Genomic DNA, 19,821 nt, shown 5'->3' with positions numbered 1-19,821 from the left:
ATGCCTTCAATCACTTTTTTCTCCCCTTGTCTTCTTGCTTCATAACTTTCCCCTTCAACTTCCTGGAGCCCATAAACAAAGACTGATCTCTCCCTTTTATTCTCCCACTGAATATCCCTGTGTACCCCCTGATTTGATTTAGTTGCCTCCATTGCAGCTTTCCTTTCTTCCATCTCTTCACTATCTGTTGTCCCTGGGCCCAGTGATCTATCATTAATCCTTCTCAGCTTTCCCTGGGCACAGCTGTGGTCTGATAAGGCCTTTACGTATAGCTTAGCTCTTTCATTTTCTACAGGCCCTTCGACTGTACCTGATGTGCTCCTCTTTTTTTCTCAGGCTCCACAATAGTCTGATAGGACCTCTGCAGTTTCATTCCTCTGTATCCTACAGTCCCCTCGTTTGTGACTGAGGTAGCAGTTTCTGATGTCATGCTCACACTGTTCTTTAGTTCTTTAGACTGTTTCAGATTTTTCAGTTCCTCTTCTAATCTCTGTATCTTAGCCTCTGCTGCTGTGACTTGCATCCCCCACTTTTTGCTCTCTGCAGTTATCCTCTCCTCCATTTTCACGCTAAGCTCTTCTAGCTTCCTCCCCCCACTCATGTTCCGTTTTCGTGAGCTCTGCTACCCAATCTTCCTTTGCAGACTCATCCACCAGTTTCCTGGTTTTCTGTCCTGCTCTCTGGCAACCCATTTTTTTTATTTTTGGTTATCACAGAATGAAAAACTTATCTATTTCTGTATGGTTGTTTGTGATGTGTGTGTGTGTACTAACTTAGCTGTGGTTGCTGGGGTCAAGTCACAGCTTCTGGGCCTGCCTCCTCACTGGTCACTACAAGGTCACTCTTCCTGCTCCATGAGCTTCATCATACCTCTTCTTAAAGCTATGTATAGATCTTGCCTCCACTACATCACTTCCCAGACTATTCCACTTCCTGACAACTCTGTAACTGAAGAAATACTTCCTAACATCCTTGTGATTTGAGTCTTCAACCTCCAATAGTGACATGTGTGTGTGTGGGAGGGAGTGGAGGGAGGGAGAGGGGGAAGCAGGAGACAGTGGCAAAATGGGAAAGAGATGGGGAGGTGGAAAGAGGGGGGAATATAGGAAGAGAGAGGGGGAGGGAGAAGCAAAAGGGGGAAAGAGAAAGGGAGAGGGAGGGGGGAAGAGGGAGAGGGGGGAGAAAAAGGAGGGTGAGAGAGAGGGGGGGGATCAGGAGGAGAGAGTGGGAGAGGTGGGGGGGGGGGGATCAGGAGGAGAGAGTGGGAGAGGTGGGGGGAGGATGTATTCACCTAATTATACTCGCCTAATTGTGATTGCAGGGGTCGAGACTCACCTCCTGGCCCTGCCTCTTCACTGACCGCTACTGGGTCCTCCCTCTCTCTGCTCCATGAGCTTTATCATACCTTGTCTTAAAACTATGTATGGTTCCTGCCTCCACTACATCACTTGCCAGATTATTCCACTTCCTAACAACTCTGTGGCAGAAGAAATACTTCCTAACATCCCTTTGACTCATCTGAGTCTTCAACTTCCAATTGTGACCCCTTGTATCTGTGTCCCATCTCTGGAGCATCCTGTCTGTCAGGTGTGAGGGAGTGTGTGTGGGGGTCTGTATATGTGTGGGAATGTGTGTGTGGGTCTGTATATGTGTGGGAATGTGTGTGTGGGTCTGTATATGTGTGGGAATGTGTGTGTGGGTCTATGTGTGGGTGTGAACTCGTGTATGGAACTAAATGAGCGTGGGTTTATTAAGCGTGTGAAAAGTAGTGGGTGGGATTCTATGTTACTGTGTATGAGTGTGTATGTAGAGTTTGCATGTGACACATGGTCTTCTGTGCTCCTCTGACCTGACCTGACCCATAACCACCTACTAGTTTATGTCTTCTATGCTTATTCTTCTTCTTCCTATTATAATAGAGACCTGTCTGCTTGCCCTGTTCTGCTATAAACTACCAATTGCTATTCATTACTGAGTACTTGATAGCCTATTCTTTATCGTACTAGGAGAGTTGGGCGTTTCACAAACAGCTTGGTGGTTAATTGGAACTCACCTGACTCCCCAAAAACCACACATAGATGAGATACTTGCGATACAGCCTGCAGATTGTCCAACTTGATGTGATGTCCTGGCGTACATCAACCTCTGTTTCTTTTCGATGTATAATATAAACCTATTCACTGTACAGTGGTACCTTGACTTACGGGTGCCCCAACTTACGAGTTTTCCGAGTTATGAGCCGTCACTCAGACGATTTTTTGCTTTGAGTTGTGAGCCAAAATCCAAGTTACAAGTGAGCTTCAGATACACCGCCACTTGCTGTAGAGAGGAAATATCAAAAACCTCGATAATAACCAATGTGTAACATCCTTTCAATTTTGATACCACTGGTAGTGTCATCCTGCCAGAAGGTTCTATAATGTATGCCCTAAGAGAAACAATTCTGGAACATGTGTAATACATGTTCGGCAGGCTGATTGCCTGGGTGGCCGACTGGCTGGCCGGCCAGTGGTTGGGTGGTTGGCTAATTTGCCAACAGGTACACAAAAATACTGTTATACATAGTGTAAATTACCTAGGATAACCCCAAAAATCCAGACAAAGTGCTATACTATTCTTGCAGATATAAGGCATAATAAGCATGACTGGCAAGTAATGCACATTTTCAGTTGTTCAGGAATCAGATGTGACTGATTCTACATCGTGTGTAATACCTGTTGGTTCAGGAGTGGCTCTCTGAGACAGAGAGACAAGTAGAGACAGGAAGACAAGCAGACAGAAATTAAGCAGAGACAGATAAACCATAGACAGAGCTAGACACAGACAGAACCAGATAGACAGAAACAGATAGACAGACAGAACCAGATAGACAGAAACAGATAGACAGACAGAACCAGATAGACAGAAACAGATAGACAGAAACAAACAGATAGACAGACGTGTTTATTTGTAACGGTGAAAAAAAATCCAAGGCAGTGCACGATCATCAAATGACTCCAATAGCAGTGGAGTGACACTCATTTTACACTGTGCTTTAAGGAGTTTCATATATACTCCAGCATTTCTAAAACAGTGCTGGGACCTGGCAAAAAAGGCAAAAATCATTTATAATTTATAAATACATTTTTCTAGGTAGTAGGTTGGTAGACAGCAACCGCCCAAGGAAGTACTACCATCCTGCCAAGTGAGTGTAAAACGAAAGCCTGTAATTGTTTTACGTGATGGTAGGATTGCTGGTGTCCTTTTTTCTGTCTCATAAACATACAAGATTTCAGGTACGTCTTGCTACTTCTACTTACACTTAGGTCACACTACACACTCTGGGTTTTCTTCTATTTTCTTTCTAGTTCTTGTTCCTGTTTATTTCCTCCTATCTCCATGGGGAAGTGGAACAGAATTCTTCCTCTGTAAGCCATGCATGTTGTAAGAGGCGACTAAAATGCCGGGAGCAAGGGGCTAGTAACCCCTTCTCCCGTATAAATTACTAAATTTAAAAAAGAGAAACTTTCGTTTTTCTTTTTGGGCCACCCTGCCTTGGTGGGATACCGCCGGTTTGTTGAAAAAAAAAAATACATTTTTCTTACTTGAAAACCCATAACAAAAAAAAATTGGGGTGGTTTTTTGAGGCTGGAACGGATTAATGGCATTTCAATTAATTTCAATGAGGAAAATTGATTTGATATATCTTTTCTTTTTTTCAACGCACCAGCCGTATCCCACTGAGATGGGGTGGCCCCCAAAGGAAAAACGAAAGTTTCGCCTTTTGAATTTAGTAATATATATACAGGAGAAGGGGTTACTAGCCCCTTGCTCCTGGCATTTTAGTCGCCTCTTACAACACGCTTGGCTTACGGAGGAAGAATCCTGTTCCACTTCCCCATGGAGATAAGAGGAAATAGACAAGAACAAGAACTAGAAAGAAAATAGAAGAAAACCCAGAGGGGTATGTATATATATGCTTGTACATGTATGTGTAGTGTGACCTAAGTGTAAGTAGAAGTAGCAAGACGTACCTGAAATCTTGCATGTTTGGTTAAATTAGGTCTCCCCAGAGACCTCACAAGCCCAGCTGAACTACATCACATCCCCCTTTCTCCCCCAATTTAAAATATCTGAGAACTAGGACAATTTGCCTTAGTTATTAGACTATTTTAATCCTAACCCCTTAAATCTATTACAATACAAAGACAAAATTATACATAATACAAAATTATTCAATTACATATATTTCCCTCAACCTTATATATGCTTGTACTACATGTATGTGTAGTGTGACCTAAGTGTAAGTAGAAGTAGCAAGACGTACCTGAAATCTTGCATGTTTATGAAACAGAAAAAAGGACACCAGCAATCCTACCATTATGTAAAACAATTACAGGCTTTCGTTTTACACTCACTTGGCAGGGCGGTAGTACCTCCCTGGGTGGTTGCTATCTACCAACCTACTACCTATGTGATTTGATATATGTACTAGTAAATTGAGTTACGAGCTGGGTCAAAGAACAAATTAAACTCATAAGTCAAGGTACCACTGTACTTCTTTCACTGGTCATATACACACATACGTGCAGCGTGTGCACGTGTGTGGGTATGTGTGTGTGCATGTGTGTGTACTCACCTAATTGTACTCACCTAATTGTGGTTGCAGGGATTGAGACTCAGCTCCTGGCCCTGCCTCTTCACTGACTGCTACTGGGTCCTCCCTCTCTCTGCTCCATGAGCTTTATCATACCTCATCTTAAAACCATGTATAGTTCCTGCCTCTGCTACATCACTTGCCAGACTATTCCACTTCTTAACAACTCTGTGGCTGAAGAAATACTTCCTAACATCCCTTTGACTCATCTGAGTCTTCAGTTTCCAATTGTGACCCCTTGTTTCTGTGTCCCATCTCTGGAACATCCTGTCTCTGTCCACCTTGTCTATTCCACACAGTATTTTGTATGCCGTTATCATGTCTCTCCTGACCCTCCTGTCCTCCAGTGTTGTCAGACTGATTTCCCTTAACCTTTCTTCATAGGACATTCCCCTTAGCTCTGTAACCAGCCTTGCTGCAAACCTTTGCACTTTCTCTAATTTCTTGATGTGTTTGACCAGGTGTGGGTTCCAAACTGGTGCTGAGTACTCCAGTATGGGCCTGACGTACACAGTGTATAAAGTCTTGAACGATTCCTTACTGAGGTACCGGAACGCTATTCTCAGGTTAGCCAGGCACCCATATGCCGCAGCAGTTATCTGGTTAATGTGTGCTTCTGGCGATGTCTGGATCTTTCTCCTTGAGTGAGGTTTGCAGTCTTTGGTCTCCTAGTCTATACTCTGTCTGCGGTCTTCTTTGCCCTTCTCCGATCTTCATGACTTTGCATTTGGTGGGGTTCAATTCTAGGAGTCAGTTGTTGGGCCACTCATCCAACCTGTCCAGGTCTCTCTGTAGACCTGTCTTGTCTGCATCTGATTTAATTCTCCTCATTAACTTCACATCATCTGCAAACAGGGACACTTCTGAGTCTATCCCTTCCGTCATGTCGTTCACATATACCAAGAATAGCACTGGTCCCAAGACTGACCCCTGTGGGACCCCTGCTTTGTATGATAATCTATGCAACTGTATTTGTGTATACCTGAATAAACTTACTTACCAGATCTACTTGGAGCTCATTACCTTTTTAACTTGTTCAGCTCTCAAAACTTTGGGGCCCAGTATGTACCTGGACACATTATGAACCTCTGTAATCCTTTGACTACCACCTACAGGATGGGTATGGGGTGCATAATAAATATGTTAAACTAAAAACAGTGAACTTCCAATAGCTTTCGTGATTTCTCCCATTATTAAAGATAATGTGAGAAATCACAAAAGCGCTAGGAATGCCTTTGCCTCTGATATACCTTTGATGAGTTTTGAGTCTTCCTACTCCTGGAGCCTGGTTATGGACCAGGCTTGTCTGGTGATAGCCAGGTCAATCAGGCTGTTGCTTCTGGAGGCCTGCTGCCCCACATATCCATCACAGCTTGGTTGATCTGGTACCTGGCAAAGACACTTGTCCAATTTCCTCCTGAAGACTTCTGCACTTGTTCCAGCAAGTGTTTCTGATATCTTCTAGTAAGATGTTGAATAATCTCAAGCTACCAATGTTGATACAGTGTTCCTTTATTGTGCCCAATGTGCCCCTTGCTATTCACTGGGTTTATTTTGCACTTCCTAACATATCTCTCACTCCAGTATGTTATGGCAGTGTGCAGATTTGGGACCAAGCCCTCGAGTACTTTCCAGGTATATATTATCGTGTATCTCACTTCTTGAGTACATATTTAAGACTTTAAGGTGTTCCCAGTAATTTAACCCTTTCAGGGTCAAGACCCCTGATCTCAAACTTCCTCTCAGGGTCAAAGAAAAAAACAGCATCATATGAAATGATAAGAGTATCTTTTTCTGAAGGTAATGAAACCAAAAGTACAAAATTTGAAGGAAAACTTACAGAATTACACTCCTGAAAAGTCAGCGATCTCGGCGATATTTATGCATCAGCGATTCTGCCCACTTTGTGCCCTATTTTTGGCCAATTCCATTGTTCCAGGCAACCAAACTCATAGCTGTTTCACTAATATTCCTTATATTCTATCAATTGAGTACAAGAAACTGCCCATTTACATATTTCAACTATATAATAAAGTGATCAGAAATGGGCAATTTGGCCAATTTCACACAAAATTAAAAAACTGCCAATTTAAAAATAGGGTCCACAATAAACAATGTAGACATTCCTAGTCACGTCTCTAGGACCCTTTAATATTACATTTGCTTTGCATCTTGAATTTTTATTCCCCCCATTAATGAAGATTTACTGTTATGCTGACTATTGCATTATTGTAATAATTGTATAAATAATGTCAGTGCATTCCTAAATGCATATTAAACTGGCCAGATGGATGCACGTTGGACAAGTGACATTATTTTTGGACTTTGGAATATCGGCAAAAATTGAACATTTCTGCTACTTGGAACTCAATTTCAGTCCTGAAACCAATCAAAAATCATTCTATTTTTGTAATATATCTTTCATTCTATTAAATAAGACCAAGAATAGAACCATAAAACCATACAGAAATACACTGCAAAGTCACTGCTTTAAACCAAAAACACAATGGCAGTTCTTTTTTATCATTATGCACTGTGTGCTGCAGGATTTTTTTATATGGTGCACACTTACCACACAGACCCATTCTCTCATATCTAGGTCCAAATTCACTGCTCACAGCTCATCTGAGTGAGCTGAGCTCATGGCGAAGTACAATGGGACCAACCATGGTTTCAAAGCTGTAAGACAACGGGATTGACATCGAAAGGGTTAAATGCTTTACTGGCTCTATGTGGGCCATAAATTATCTCTATTTGTCCCAGCTGTGATATTTTCTCCAGCTCTGAACAGGGCTGTCATCGCTACAATATTCCAAATGAGGGGGCACTATCGATTTGAAAAGGGTCACGATCAGCATTATTTCCCTTGTTGTGAAACTTCTCATTACTCACCCCATCATCCCTCTGGCTGTTTATTGTGTTCTTTGAAAGAAAGGTCATCTTACATAATTATTCCCAAGTCTTTCCCATGTTCCTTTCATTCTGTTTGACAATCCACTTGAATTTGTATACAGTGTTCCTTTTGAGCTCATCATTCTTTCCATGCCTAAGCAGTTGGAACTTATCACCAATAAACATCATATTTTCTCCACTGCCCACTGGAAAACACTGCTTATATCTTCCTGTAATTTTAGTGTCTGTAAATGATGATACAAAACTGTGACAGGTGTTTATATTTATGTGTGCTATGAGGATGAGAAATAGCAGAGGTGCCAGGACAGTGCCTTGGGGAACTGAGCTTTTTGCCTTGCTGATGTTGGATTTTACTGTTTACTACTACTATTGTGTTCATTGTTAGAAACCCGAAAATCCATCTGCCTACCTTCCCCGTAATGCCTATGGCCCTTATTTTGTGTGCAACCTTCCCATGATCACATCTATTAAATGCCTTTACAAAGTCCTTGCATATTACACCTGCATATTGGTTGTCTTCCAAAGCCTCCATAATTCTGTCATAGTGGTTCAGCAGCTGTGACGGTCTTGATTGTCTTGCTCGAAAACCATGTTGGTTTGAGTTATGTCTGTTCTGCCATTTTTTCACAGTGGTTGTTTTGAATATGTACACCTACCATCCGACTTACGACGGAACTTGGTTCCGACCAACTGGTCACGAGTCAAAATGGATGTAAGTTGAACCGTACTACTGAATATCAACATCACATTTTTGTAATGATTTTATTTTATTGTTTTATTTTGGTATTTCATTTTTTACTTTACTTTTTATGCTGTTAGAACTGTATTTTATACTGTAAGGTTCAGGATAAACACAAACAGTTGTTTTTTCCCAGAAATTTGGCATACAAAACATTGTCGTAAGTCGAGTGGTCGTATGTCGAACAGGTCGAAAATCGGATGGTAGGTGTATTTACATACATATCATTTTTTACCCTTTATGATCTACCATAAGATTTTACTCAGAAAATTTGTACCAGCACCGCACAGTATATTATGCTCACGGGCACTAATAGTACTTCTTACCAATATATTTCCTATCCATAGATGAATTTATTAAAGAAGGGAGGTCAACAAACCTGTGAAAAGGGATGAGGTTCAGGGAATTTGAAGGACCCACTAACCACTGCTAAGGCCACACTGTCTCCTCTCTCGTACACTGCATCAAATGGAGACTTGAAGAAGCATAATGCATACAGCAAGCACCCTAGTGACTGCAAGGTAAAGTAGAAGATGTAGATTATCACTAATGTTTGAGAAAAAATATTTATAATTTTATACATGTATACAATCATCCCAAAATATGAGTTTCTGTTTCAAAGAAAAATGTGAAGAGAGTGCTGCAAAGATTGGTGCTTGCCTAGTTAACATACAGTGGAGCCTCAAATTTCTAACGCATCGCTTATCGAACTCTTCAAAAATAGAACCCTTTTTTCGAACCAACTTTGTCCCTATTATCGAACTCGCCCCTGTTTTCGAACCGCCGGGTACCTTACCTGTCAGGCAGCCTGCTCTGTCCATGTCCCCATGCAGGCACCGTAAGCCAGTCTGGTTTTGTTGATACTTGAGTGAACACTAACCTGCGATCTCATTCAAACATTTTACGATTATTTCATCGTGTTTAGTGCTTGTGGGACTGTGAAATAAGCTACAATGGGAGCAATGAAACTTGCTAGTGGTACTCCTGTGGTAAAGAACGTGAGAAACACCATAGATGTGAAGAAGGAAATAATACAGAAGTGGAATGATGTCCAAATGTTTGTGGAGAAGTACCACCCTAAGCAAGCTGAAACAAGCCATCTTTGCAACAATTTCAGTGACAGAACCATGTCCCATTTTAGGGAAATCTTAAAGAGGCACCAGAAACAGAGGACTGTGGACAGTTATTTTGTGAGATTGGGGTCCAGTGACTCTCAAGCTGGTCCTAGTGGCATTAAAAGACAAAGAAGAGAAGTAACCCCAGAGAGGGCTTTCATACCTGAAGTCCTCATGGAGGGGGATTCTCCTTCCAAACACTAACCGCAACTCCCTCTCTCCTCCTCCCAATCTTCCAGATGCCATCACCAATCTTCAATAAAGGTAAGTAAAATGTTATTTTATATGTTTATTTAAATTTATTAATAGATAATTGAACACCATATTTGTTGTGTGTATGTAAAACTGTAATTAATCTCTATAAAATGTACTTTTTTGTGAAAATTTTTGGGTTTCTGGAACGGATTAACTGTATTTCCATTATTTCTTATGGGAAATATTGCTTCGCTTTTCAGACTTTCCGAATTTAGAACTAACTCCTGGAACGGATTAAGTTCGATATTTGTATATACAAACAATTTAGATAATTTTTTTTTAACACCTCGGCTATTACCCACCGAGGCAGGTGACCCAAAAAGAAAAAATCCTTTCATCACCAATCAACACTTTCACCATCACTTATACATAATCACTGTCTTTGCAGAGGTGCTCAGATACGACAGTTTAAAAGTCCCTTCAAATTGCCAATATCCCAACCCTCTATTTAAATTGCAGGCATTGTACTTCCCATTTCCAGGACTCAAGTCTGGCTAACCAGTTTCCCTGAAACCCTTCACAAAATATTACCCTGCTCATACTCCAACAGCTCGTCAGGTCCCAAAACCCATTCGTCTCCATTCACTCCTATCTAACATACTCACGCATGCTTGATGTGGTGCCAAAAAATTGTAAATGACTGAAGCTAAATTTTAAGTGACCATTTCACTTTTAATAAATAATGAAAATGTTACCATGCAAAAAATTATTATGATTTACCCAAACATCAGTACGTTCATCTATATGACAATGTGACTCGACGTTAAATAACTCTGGAGGTCTGTAGGGCATGGAGCTTCTCTCAGCAGCTTCATCTTGCAGCTTTCGTGCTTCTGAGCTGCTACTGATTTCCAGTCTAGCTTTGGCCACAGATCCTGTAACATGGTTATTTTGTTTCACATAAGGAAATTCCATAAAATTTATACAAAGGTTAAATGACCCTAATGTTCACTGCACTACAAACATCTAACATACTGTACCTAATTTTTTATGCATCCTAAGGAAAAGTTACTCTACCTACTAGCAACAACTACAAGACTGCATTATGTAAAAAGTTTTTTTTTTTTTTTCAACAAGTCGGCAGTCTCCCACCGAGGCAGGGTGACCCAAAAAAGAAAGAAAATCCCCAAAAAGAAAATACTTTCATCATCATTCAACACTTTCACCACACTCACACATTATCACTGTTTTTGCAGAGGTGCTCAGAATACAACAGTTTAGAAGCATATACGTATAAAGATACACAACATATCCCTCCAAACTGCCAATATCCCAAACCCCTCCCTTAAAGTGCAGGCATTGTAAAAAGAAGTATGGCTATGTAATATATACTACTATATGTATATGATGAAATTATAAGGTTTGCTACAAAAAAGGAATTCAGGTGTCCCTCACTTTATGCAACAGATGTGTTCATCGATGATGGTAAATACAAGAAATTCACATATAGCAAACACATAACTTGTAACACATAGGGATACATTAAGAGACTGTACAAAGTCAACATTTCTTGTCTAATGTATACCAAAAAATATGAGTTTACCATACTTGCCCCAAATGATCCTATACAAAAATAAAAAGTAAATTTGGTTGAAAAACAATGAGGAAAATAACTCTTTTCTACGTTCACTTTCAACTTTCTACCTTTACACACACTCCCAAAGTCATCCACTAACCTTTGCAACTTTTCTTTAGAATCTCCCATAAGCACAGTATCATCAGCAAAAAGTAACTGTGTCAACTCTCATTTTGTATTTGATTCCCCATAATTTGATCCCACCCCTCTCCCCAACACCCTAGCATTTACTTCTTTTCCAATCCCACCTATAAATATATTAAACAACCATGGTGACATTACACATCCCTGTCTAAGACCTACTTTTACTGGGAAGTAGTCTCCCTCTCTTCTACACACCCTAACCTGAGCTTCAATATCCTCATAAAAACTCTTTACATTATTTAGTAACTTACTACCTATTCCATATACTTGCAACATCTGCCACATTGCTCCCCTATCCACTCTATCATATGCCTTTACTAAATCCATAAATGCTATGAAAACTTCCCTACATTTCTGTAATGATCCCCTCAGTTCCAGCTGCTTTACCCCCTTTCATTCTACGTAATGCCTCATGCACCTCCCCCACACTCACATCCTGCTCTTCTTCACTCCTAAAAGATGGTATACCTCCCTGTCCAGTGCATGAAATTACTGCCTCCCTTTCTTCATCGACATTTAAAAGTTCCCCAAAATATTCCCGCCATTTACCCAATACCTCTCTCTCCCCATCTACTAACTCCCCTGCTCTGTTTTTAACTGACAAATTCATTCGTTTCCTAGGCTTTCTTAACTTGTTTATCTCGCTCCAAAATTTTTTCTTATTTTCATCAAAATTTCTTGACAGTGCCTCTCCCACTCTATCATCTGCTCTCTTTTTGCACTCTCTCACCACTCTTTTCACCTTTTTTTTACTCTCCATATATTCTGCTCTTCTTATAACACTTCTGCCTTGTAAAAACCTCTCATAAGCCACCTTTTTCTCTTTTATCACGCCCTATATTTCATCATTCCACCAAGCACTCCTCTTTCCTCCTGTACCCACCCTCCTATAACCACAAACTTCTGCCCCACATTCTAATACTGTATTTTTAAAACTATTCCAACCCTCTTCAACCCCTCCCCACTACTCATACCTGCACTAGTCTACCTTTTTGCCAATAGTCGCTTATATCTCACCTTAACTTCCTCCTCCCTTAGTTTATACATATTCACTTCTCTCTTACTTGTTGGTGCCATTTTCTTTTGTCCCATCTACCTCTTACTCTAACTGTAGCTACAACTAAAAAATGATCCAATATATCAGTTGCCCCTCTATAAACATGTACATCCTGAAGCCTACCTATCACCCTTTTATCCACCAATACATAGTCTAACTACTTTCATTATGTGCTATATCACCTTGTATACTTATTTATCCTCTTTTTCATAAAATATGTATTAGTTATTACCAAACCTCTTTCTACACATAGCTCAATTAAATGCTCCCCATTTTCATTTACCCCTAGCATCCCAAATTTACCTACTACTCCCTCCACAACATTTTTACCCGCTTTAGCATTGAAATCCCCAACCACAAGTACTCTCACACTTGGTTCAAAACTCCCCACGCACTCACTCAACATTTCCCCAAATCTCTCTCTCTCCTCTACACTTCTCTCTTCTCCAGGTGCATAAATGCTTACTATAACCCACTTTTCACATCCAACCTTTATTTTACTCCACATAATCCTTGAATTAATACGTTTATATTCCCTCTTTTCCTGCCATAGCTTACCCTTCAACATTAGTGTTTCTTAGCACAATGGGGAGGGCAGAACTTGCTCAGAAGGGATGGAAATTCATTGTAAAAAAATGGGTTTGGGATGCAAACAATTTAAAATTAAATACTACATGAAAAATTTACTGAGTATACCAGGAAAAGTGTACGGTAGGGTTATAATTGAAAGAATTAGAGGTAAGACAGAATGTAGGATTGCGGATGAGCAAGGAGGTTTTAGAGTGGGTAGGGGATGTGTAGATCAGGTGTTTACATTGAAGCATATATGTGAACAGTATTTAGATAAAGATAGGGAAGTTTTTATTGCATTTATGGATTTAGAAAAGGCATATGATAGAGTGGATAGAGGAGCAATGTGGCAGATGTTGCAAGTATATGGAATAGGTGGTAAGTTATTAAATGCTGTAAAGAGTTTTTATGAGGATAGTGAGGCTCAGGTTAGGGTGTGTAGAAGAGAGGGAGACTACTTCCCGGTAAAAGTAGGTCTTAGACAGGGATGTGTAATGTCACCATGGTTGTTTAATATATTTATAGATGGGGTTGTAAAGGAAGTAAATGCTAGGGTGTTTGGGAGAGGGGTGGGATTAAATTATGGGGAATCAAATTCAAAATGGGAATTGACACAGTTACTTTTTGCTGATGATACTGTGCTTATGGGAGATTCTAAAGAAAAATTGCAAAGGTTAGTGGATGAGTTTGGGAATGTGTGTAAAGGTAGAAAGTTGAAAGTGAACATAGAAAAGAGTAAGGTGATGAGGGTGTCAAATGATTTAGATAAAGAAAAATTGGATATCAAATTGGGGAGGAGGAGTATGGAAGAAGTGAATGTTTTCAGATACTTGGGAGTTGACGTGTCGGCGGATGGATTTATGAAGGATGAGGTTAATCATAGAATTGATGAGAAAAAAAAGGTGAGTGGTGCGTTGAGGTATATGTGGAGTCAAAAAACGTTATCTATGGAGGCAAAGAAGGGAATGTATGAAAGTATAGTAGTACCAACACTCTTATATGGGTGTGAAGCTTGGGTGGTAAATGCAGCAGCGAGGAGACGGTTGGAGGCAGCGGAGATGTCCTGTTTAAGGGCAATGTGTGGTGTAAATATTATGCAGAAAATTCGGAGTGTGGAAATTAGGAGAAGGTGTGGAGTTAATAAAAGTATTAGTCAGAGGGCAGAAGAGGGGTTGTTGAGGTGGTTTGGTCATTTAGAGAGAATGGATCACAGTAGAATGACATGGAAAGCATATAAATCTATAGGGGAAGGAAGGCGGGGTAGGGGTCGTCCTCGAAAGGGTTGGAGAGAGGGGGTAAAGGAGGTTTTGTGGGTAAGGGGCTTGGACTTCCAGCAAGCGTGCGTGAGCGTGTTAGATAGGAGTGAATGGAGACGAATGGTACTTGGGACCTGACGATCTGTTGGAGTGTGAGCAGGGTAATATTTAGTGAAGGGATTCAGGGAAACCGGTTATTTTCATATAGTCGGACTTGAGTCCTGGAAATGGGAAGTACAATGCCTGCACTTTAAAGGAGGGGTTTGGGATATTGGCAGTTTGGAGGGATATGTTGTGTATCTTTATATGTTTATGCTTCTAGACTGTTGTATTCTGAGCACCTCTGCAAAAACAGTGATAATGTGCGAGTGTGGTGAAAGTGTTGAATGATGATGAAAGTATTTTCTTTTTGGGGATTTTCTTTCTTTTTTGGGTCACCCTGCCTCGGTGGGAGACGGCCGACTTGTTTAAAAAAAAAAAAAAAAAAAAAATGAAAAATTTGCAATAAAATCCACTTTTATATCAACTTCTTTGGAAATTAATATCACTTCATATGTGCCTTATCACAAATATAATGCTTCACTCAAGTTCAACTTACCTAAATCCATTAGCAGTGGTGTGAGGTCATCCTTCAAGAGAATATTGGACGTTTTTATATCTCGATGAGCCAGGGGGTGAGGCTTGGCAGAGTGCATACAAAGAACAGCCTCACATATTTGCCGGAACATAGATAATACAACAACCTAGAATAACAAATAAACTTGTACAAGTGACTTAATTTTTTAAAACACCAGACTTCTTCCATTGATGTAGTGTAACCCAAAAAAAAAAAGGAAACACTTTTGCCATCACTCATTCAATACTCGTCTTTTCAGAAGCCTGCTGACATAACAATTCAGCTGGCCCTCTGAGCTGCAACCTCCTCACCTCTCCTTCAGAGTACAGGCACTGTACTTTCCACCTCCAGAACTAAAATATGTGAAAACTCATGAACACTGCAAGTGTGGTAGCAGATATTTCAAACACTGGATAAATATAATAGATTGACTATAAATTTTAATACTGTTAATGGGCAAGAATTACTAAATCAATGAAAGAAAAAAACGATGTGATTAACATACCTCATCCAAGTGGGAACCCGCTCGTTGCCTTCGCATCAGTTCATCATGCAGGGTTCCCCGCTATTATAAAATGTATACATTACTATAAGATTTTCATAATAATAATTCTGGGTAGACAACTCTCATCATAAAAATATCTGTGTAAAACAAAATATCTATTAAAATAAAGTCCTTTATTCTTACAGTTAGAGTAAGCAGTATAATTATTTTTTTTTACAACACTGGCCATTTACCACAAAGGTAGAGTGACCCAAAGAAGGAAACATTTTCTATCACTCATTCAATATCTGTTTTAAAAGAAGTGCATGGCCATCACAATCTAATCATATTCCCACCCACCATTTAGAGTGCAGGCACTATACACCTTACCACTGACACTTAAGCCTGGGTAACCAGTTTCTCTGAATTCTTTCACAAATGTTACCATCCTTACACTCCAAAAATATGTCAAATCTTAAAATCCACCTACCTATGGTAATAGTTAACATAAGTATAACACTAGAATTAATTTACATTTGTCAAGTTTTATGTGAAAACATTTGAATGTTGATAAATTAGTAGACTTCAAACACCTCATGTAGAAGTAATTTTTTTTTCAACAAACCAGCTGTATCCCACCAAGGCAGGGTGACCTAAAAAGAAAAACAAAAGCTTCTCTTTTTAAATTTAGTAATGTATACAGGAGAAGGGGTTACTAGCCTCTCACTCCCAGCATTTTAGTTGCCTCTTACAACACACATGGTTTACGGAGGAAGAATTCTATTCCACTTCCCCACAGAGAATTGCAGTAATTGTTACCAAAAACTATTTTTTATAGGGAAGGTCTTTGGCTCAAATATTTAGTAAGTACATAAAGCTGTACTATAAAGACTGAGTTATTTACTTAATTAATATCTATAAATATAATTACCTGTGCAAACAAAACCAAAAGTAATACATGCAGGTATTATATTAAGCTAGAAGTGAGTGATCACAAGTAATTTTATTTATACAAACCTGGCAGTAAGGAAGAACAATAAGAACTTGTGATGTGCGATTTCCCATTAAATCTGGCATACCCACAAGGTCTGAGTCTATGCATTCCACAATGTTGGGATGAGACAGGGCTTTGTGATACTCCACTTCTGCCAAGGCCACCTTAAGAAAATTAAAATTCATGATATGTATTCACGACACCAAGACAATACAAGTTTATTTTCTAAGATACATCTGTGTTACAGACACTGGTTAACATAGGTTGTGTCATACTTAGAAAACTCCATAGTTATGCAAAGCATTTTGGGCAGACTGAAGCTAAAACCTAAAAACACAGTACAGCCTCTCCTCACTTAGCAACATACTCGTTTACTGATAACTCGGACTTATGATGGGTCTCTCTGACCAGTTTGAATGCCTAAATAATGTACAGTGGAACCTCAGTTTTTGTTTGCCCTGGTTTTTGTCGAATTTGGTTTTTGATGACTTTTTTCGGTTTTCGTCAGTCCGCCGTGATGAACATGTCCGCATACCCACACCCACACAAAGCAACCCATGCGTTCTTAGTCAGTCTGGCTTTGTTTCTCATCAAGTGAGCATTACCCTGCACGTTCATCCGAAACATTTCGTAATAATCCATTGTTTTTGTGCTTGCTTATTGAGAGAGACTGCTAAATAAGCCACCATGGGCTTAGGGGAAGTCCATGGGATTGGAGGTGAGTGGCCAGGATGTAGAAGAGTTGGTGGACAACCACAGGGAAGAGCTAACCACTGAGGAGCTGCAACACCTTCAACTGGAACAGCAACAGATCGCAGCTGTGGAAATTGCTTCAGAGGAGGAGGAAGAAAGAGGGGAGAATGTGCCTTATTCAGTGATTAAGGACATATGTGCAAAGTGGAGCGAGTTGCAAAGTTTTGTGGAGAAATATCACCCTAACAAAGCTGTTGCAAGCTGTATCTGCACCATGTTCAATGACAATGCCTTGTCCCATTTTAGGCAAAACTTAGACGCCAGAAACAGGCCTCTCTGGACAGATTTTTTGTGCAACAGGGGTCCAGTGCTAGTAAAAGACAAAAAAGGTAAGTAACCCAGAGCAGGGACTTGATACCTGAAGTCCTTATGAAGGGGGATTCCCCTTCCAACCAATAACCTCTCCTCCTCCCTCCTTCCATACACCAACAAGAGTCTTCAGTAAAGGTAAAAGTGATATTAAATGTTCACATATCCATTTTATTAGTCCTTTATATTTATTTCTCATTGTTTTCTGTATGTAAAACTATAGTTATTCTCTATAAAATGTATTTTTTGTTAATACTTTTGGGTGCCTGGAACGGATTAATTGGATTTACATTACAGTGGACTCCCGACTTATGATGTCCTCAACCTACGTTAAAACCGACTTACGATGCTTGTCAGCGTAAAAATTTGACCCCAACATACGTTGAAAAACTCGACTTACATCATTCGTACCACGGTCAGCTGCTGCTGCACCACGGTCAGCTGTACTACTCGAAGATGTGGAGAGACTGTTATTGGTGTGGCTTATCGAAAATACCGAGAAACAATTAACCCCAGAGGGTTAGCCACCCAGGATAACTCAAGAAAGTCAGTGTGTCATCGAGGACTGTCTAACTTATTTCCATTGGGGTCCTTAATCTTGTCCCCCAGGATGCAACCCACACCAGTCGACTAACACCCAGGTGAACAGAAAAAAATGCCTGGAACTAGTGCTCATATTGGTGAATTTAAGGCCAGCAAAGGTTGGTTTGAGAGATTTAGGAATCGTAGTGGCATACACAGTGTGATAAGGCCTGTTCTGGAAGAAAATGCCAAACAGGACCTACATTACTCAGGAGGAAAAGGCACTCCCAGGACACACTATCTCATCACTACATCTTCAATAAAGTTAAGTGTCATTTAATCTTCATTTAGTACACTAGTACATGCACAATATATATTGTGCATGTATATTTCACCACATGAAAATGTATATTTCATGTGGTAAATTTTGTTTTTTTTTCATACTTTTGGGTGTCTTGAACAGATTAATTTGATTTCCTTTATTTCTTATGAGGAAAATTAATTTGACTTACGATAATTTCGTCTTACGATGTACTCTCAGGAACGGATTAATATCGTAAGTCAGGGGTCCACTGTATTTCTTGACAAAAATCAAAATTCCATTGTATATTAGAGCTTATTTCCTCTATTCTGTTTATTACAATATACAGTACACTACTGTATAAACATTTAACCCATTAACTGTCCAAACGTAGCTCTATGTTCTTACTGCTAGCGCTCCAAACATAAATTGTTTTATTTTTCCTGCCTCCAAATTTGGCATGACTTGCCTGAGATGCCTGGTCAGTATAGAATTGGTCTTAACACTTGGTGTATGCAGTATTAAAAAAATCTGGGACCACTTACAACTTGTGGGAGCATTAGTTCAACTGAGTGCCAGGTAGAGTAAAGAGCATGGCAAACACCAGGAATTCACTGATGTCATATCTTATTAACACTCCCCTTTCAAGAGGAAAGTGATGTTGACCCTGAGTTTAGTGGCTTTGAGATGGATGTGGCCACAAGTGGTTGAGGAAATGTCAAAGACCTTGATAATAACCAATGTGCAATATTTGTGCAACATCCTTTCAATTTTGATACCACAGGTAGTGTCATCCTGCCAGAATGTCCTATAACCTATGCCCTAAGTAAAGAGGAACAATTCTGGAACATGTGTAATACGTGTTTGGCAGGCCAAGTGGCTTGCTGGCTGGCCGGATGGCTGGTTGCCTGGGTGGGTGGGTGGCTGATTGGCTGTCTCTATCTCTGTCTCTGTGTCTGTCTCCATCTCACAGATATACATAAATAGTTATCATACATAGTGTAAATTACCTAGGATAACTCAAAAAATCCCGACTAAGTGCTTTAGTGCTTGTATATATAAGGCATAATAAGCATGACTGGCAAGTAATATGCATTTTCACTTGCTCAGGAATCAACCATGACGACTGTGCATTGTGTGTAATACCTGTTAATTCATTAGCGGCTCTCTGAGACAAAGAGAGACAAGCAGACAAAGAGACAGGAAGACAGACACACAGGCAGATAGATAAGCAGAGACAGAGCTAGACAGATAGACAAACAGATAGACATGTTTATATGTAACAGTGAAAACAAACAAACAAAGCCAAGGCAGTGGCAGAGGAGGGAGGTGGGAGGAGGGAGGAGGGAGGAAGGAGGAAGGAGGAAGGAGGAGGAGGAGGAGGAGGAGGAGGAGGAGGAGGAGGAGGAGTAGTAGTAGTAGTAGTAGTAGTAGTAGTAATAGTAATAGTAATAGTAATAGTAGTAGTAGTAGTAGTAGTAGTAGTAGTAGTAGTAGTAGTAGTAGTAGTAGTAGTAGTAGTAGTAGTAGTAGTAGTAGTAGTAGTAGTAGTAGTAGTAGTAGTAGTAGTAGTAGTAGTAG

The 19,821-nt window shown here is 40.0% G+C and overlaps 1 protein-coding gene across 4 annotated transcripts in view; it reads right to left on the bottom strand.

Annotated features, from left to right (window-relative positions):
- Positions 1–19,821, bottom strand: part of LOC128697867 (serine/threonine-protein kinase 16) — a 52,769-nt gene that overhangs the window by 8,051 nt on the left and 24,897 nt on the right. For 3 of the 4 annotated variants that reach the window (XM_053789849.2, XM_053789839.2, XM_070090147.1), the window contains 5 exons: positions 16,379–16,519; positions 15,383–15,442; positions 14,860–15,004; positions 10,379–10,533; positions 8,668–8,802 (listed from right to left, as the gene is read on the bottom strand). In XM_053789849.2, coding sequence (XP_053645824.1) covers positions 8,668–8,802; positions 10,379–10,533; positions 14,860–15,004; positions 15,383–15,442; positions 16,379–16,519 — 636 coding nt within the window. Of the gene's footprint in view, positions 1–8,667; positions 8,803–9,566; positions 9,657–10,378; positions 10,534–14,859; positions 15,005–15,382; positions 15,443–16,378; positions 16,520–19,821 lie in introns of those variants that run through there. The other variant, XM_070090148.1, reaches the window with a different exon arrangement.

Source organism: Cherax quadricarinatus, chromosome 31, assembly GCF_038502225.1.
Source record: "Cherax quadricarinatus isolate ZL_2023a chromosome 31, ASM3850222v1, whole genome shotgun sequence".
In the NCBI taxonomy this organism is placed as follows: Eukaryota; Metazoa; Arthropoda; class Malacostraca; order Decapoda; family Parastacidae; genus Cherax; species Cherax quadricarinatus.
Note: the sequence above shows the minus strand (reverse complement) of the source record. Positions and strands in the feature narration are given on the sequence as shown.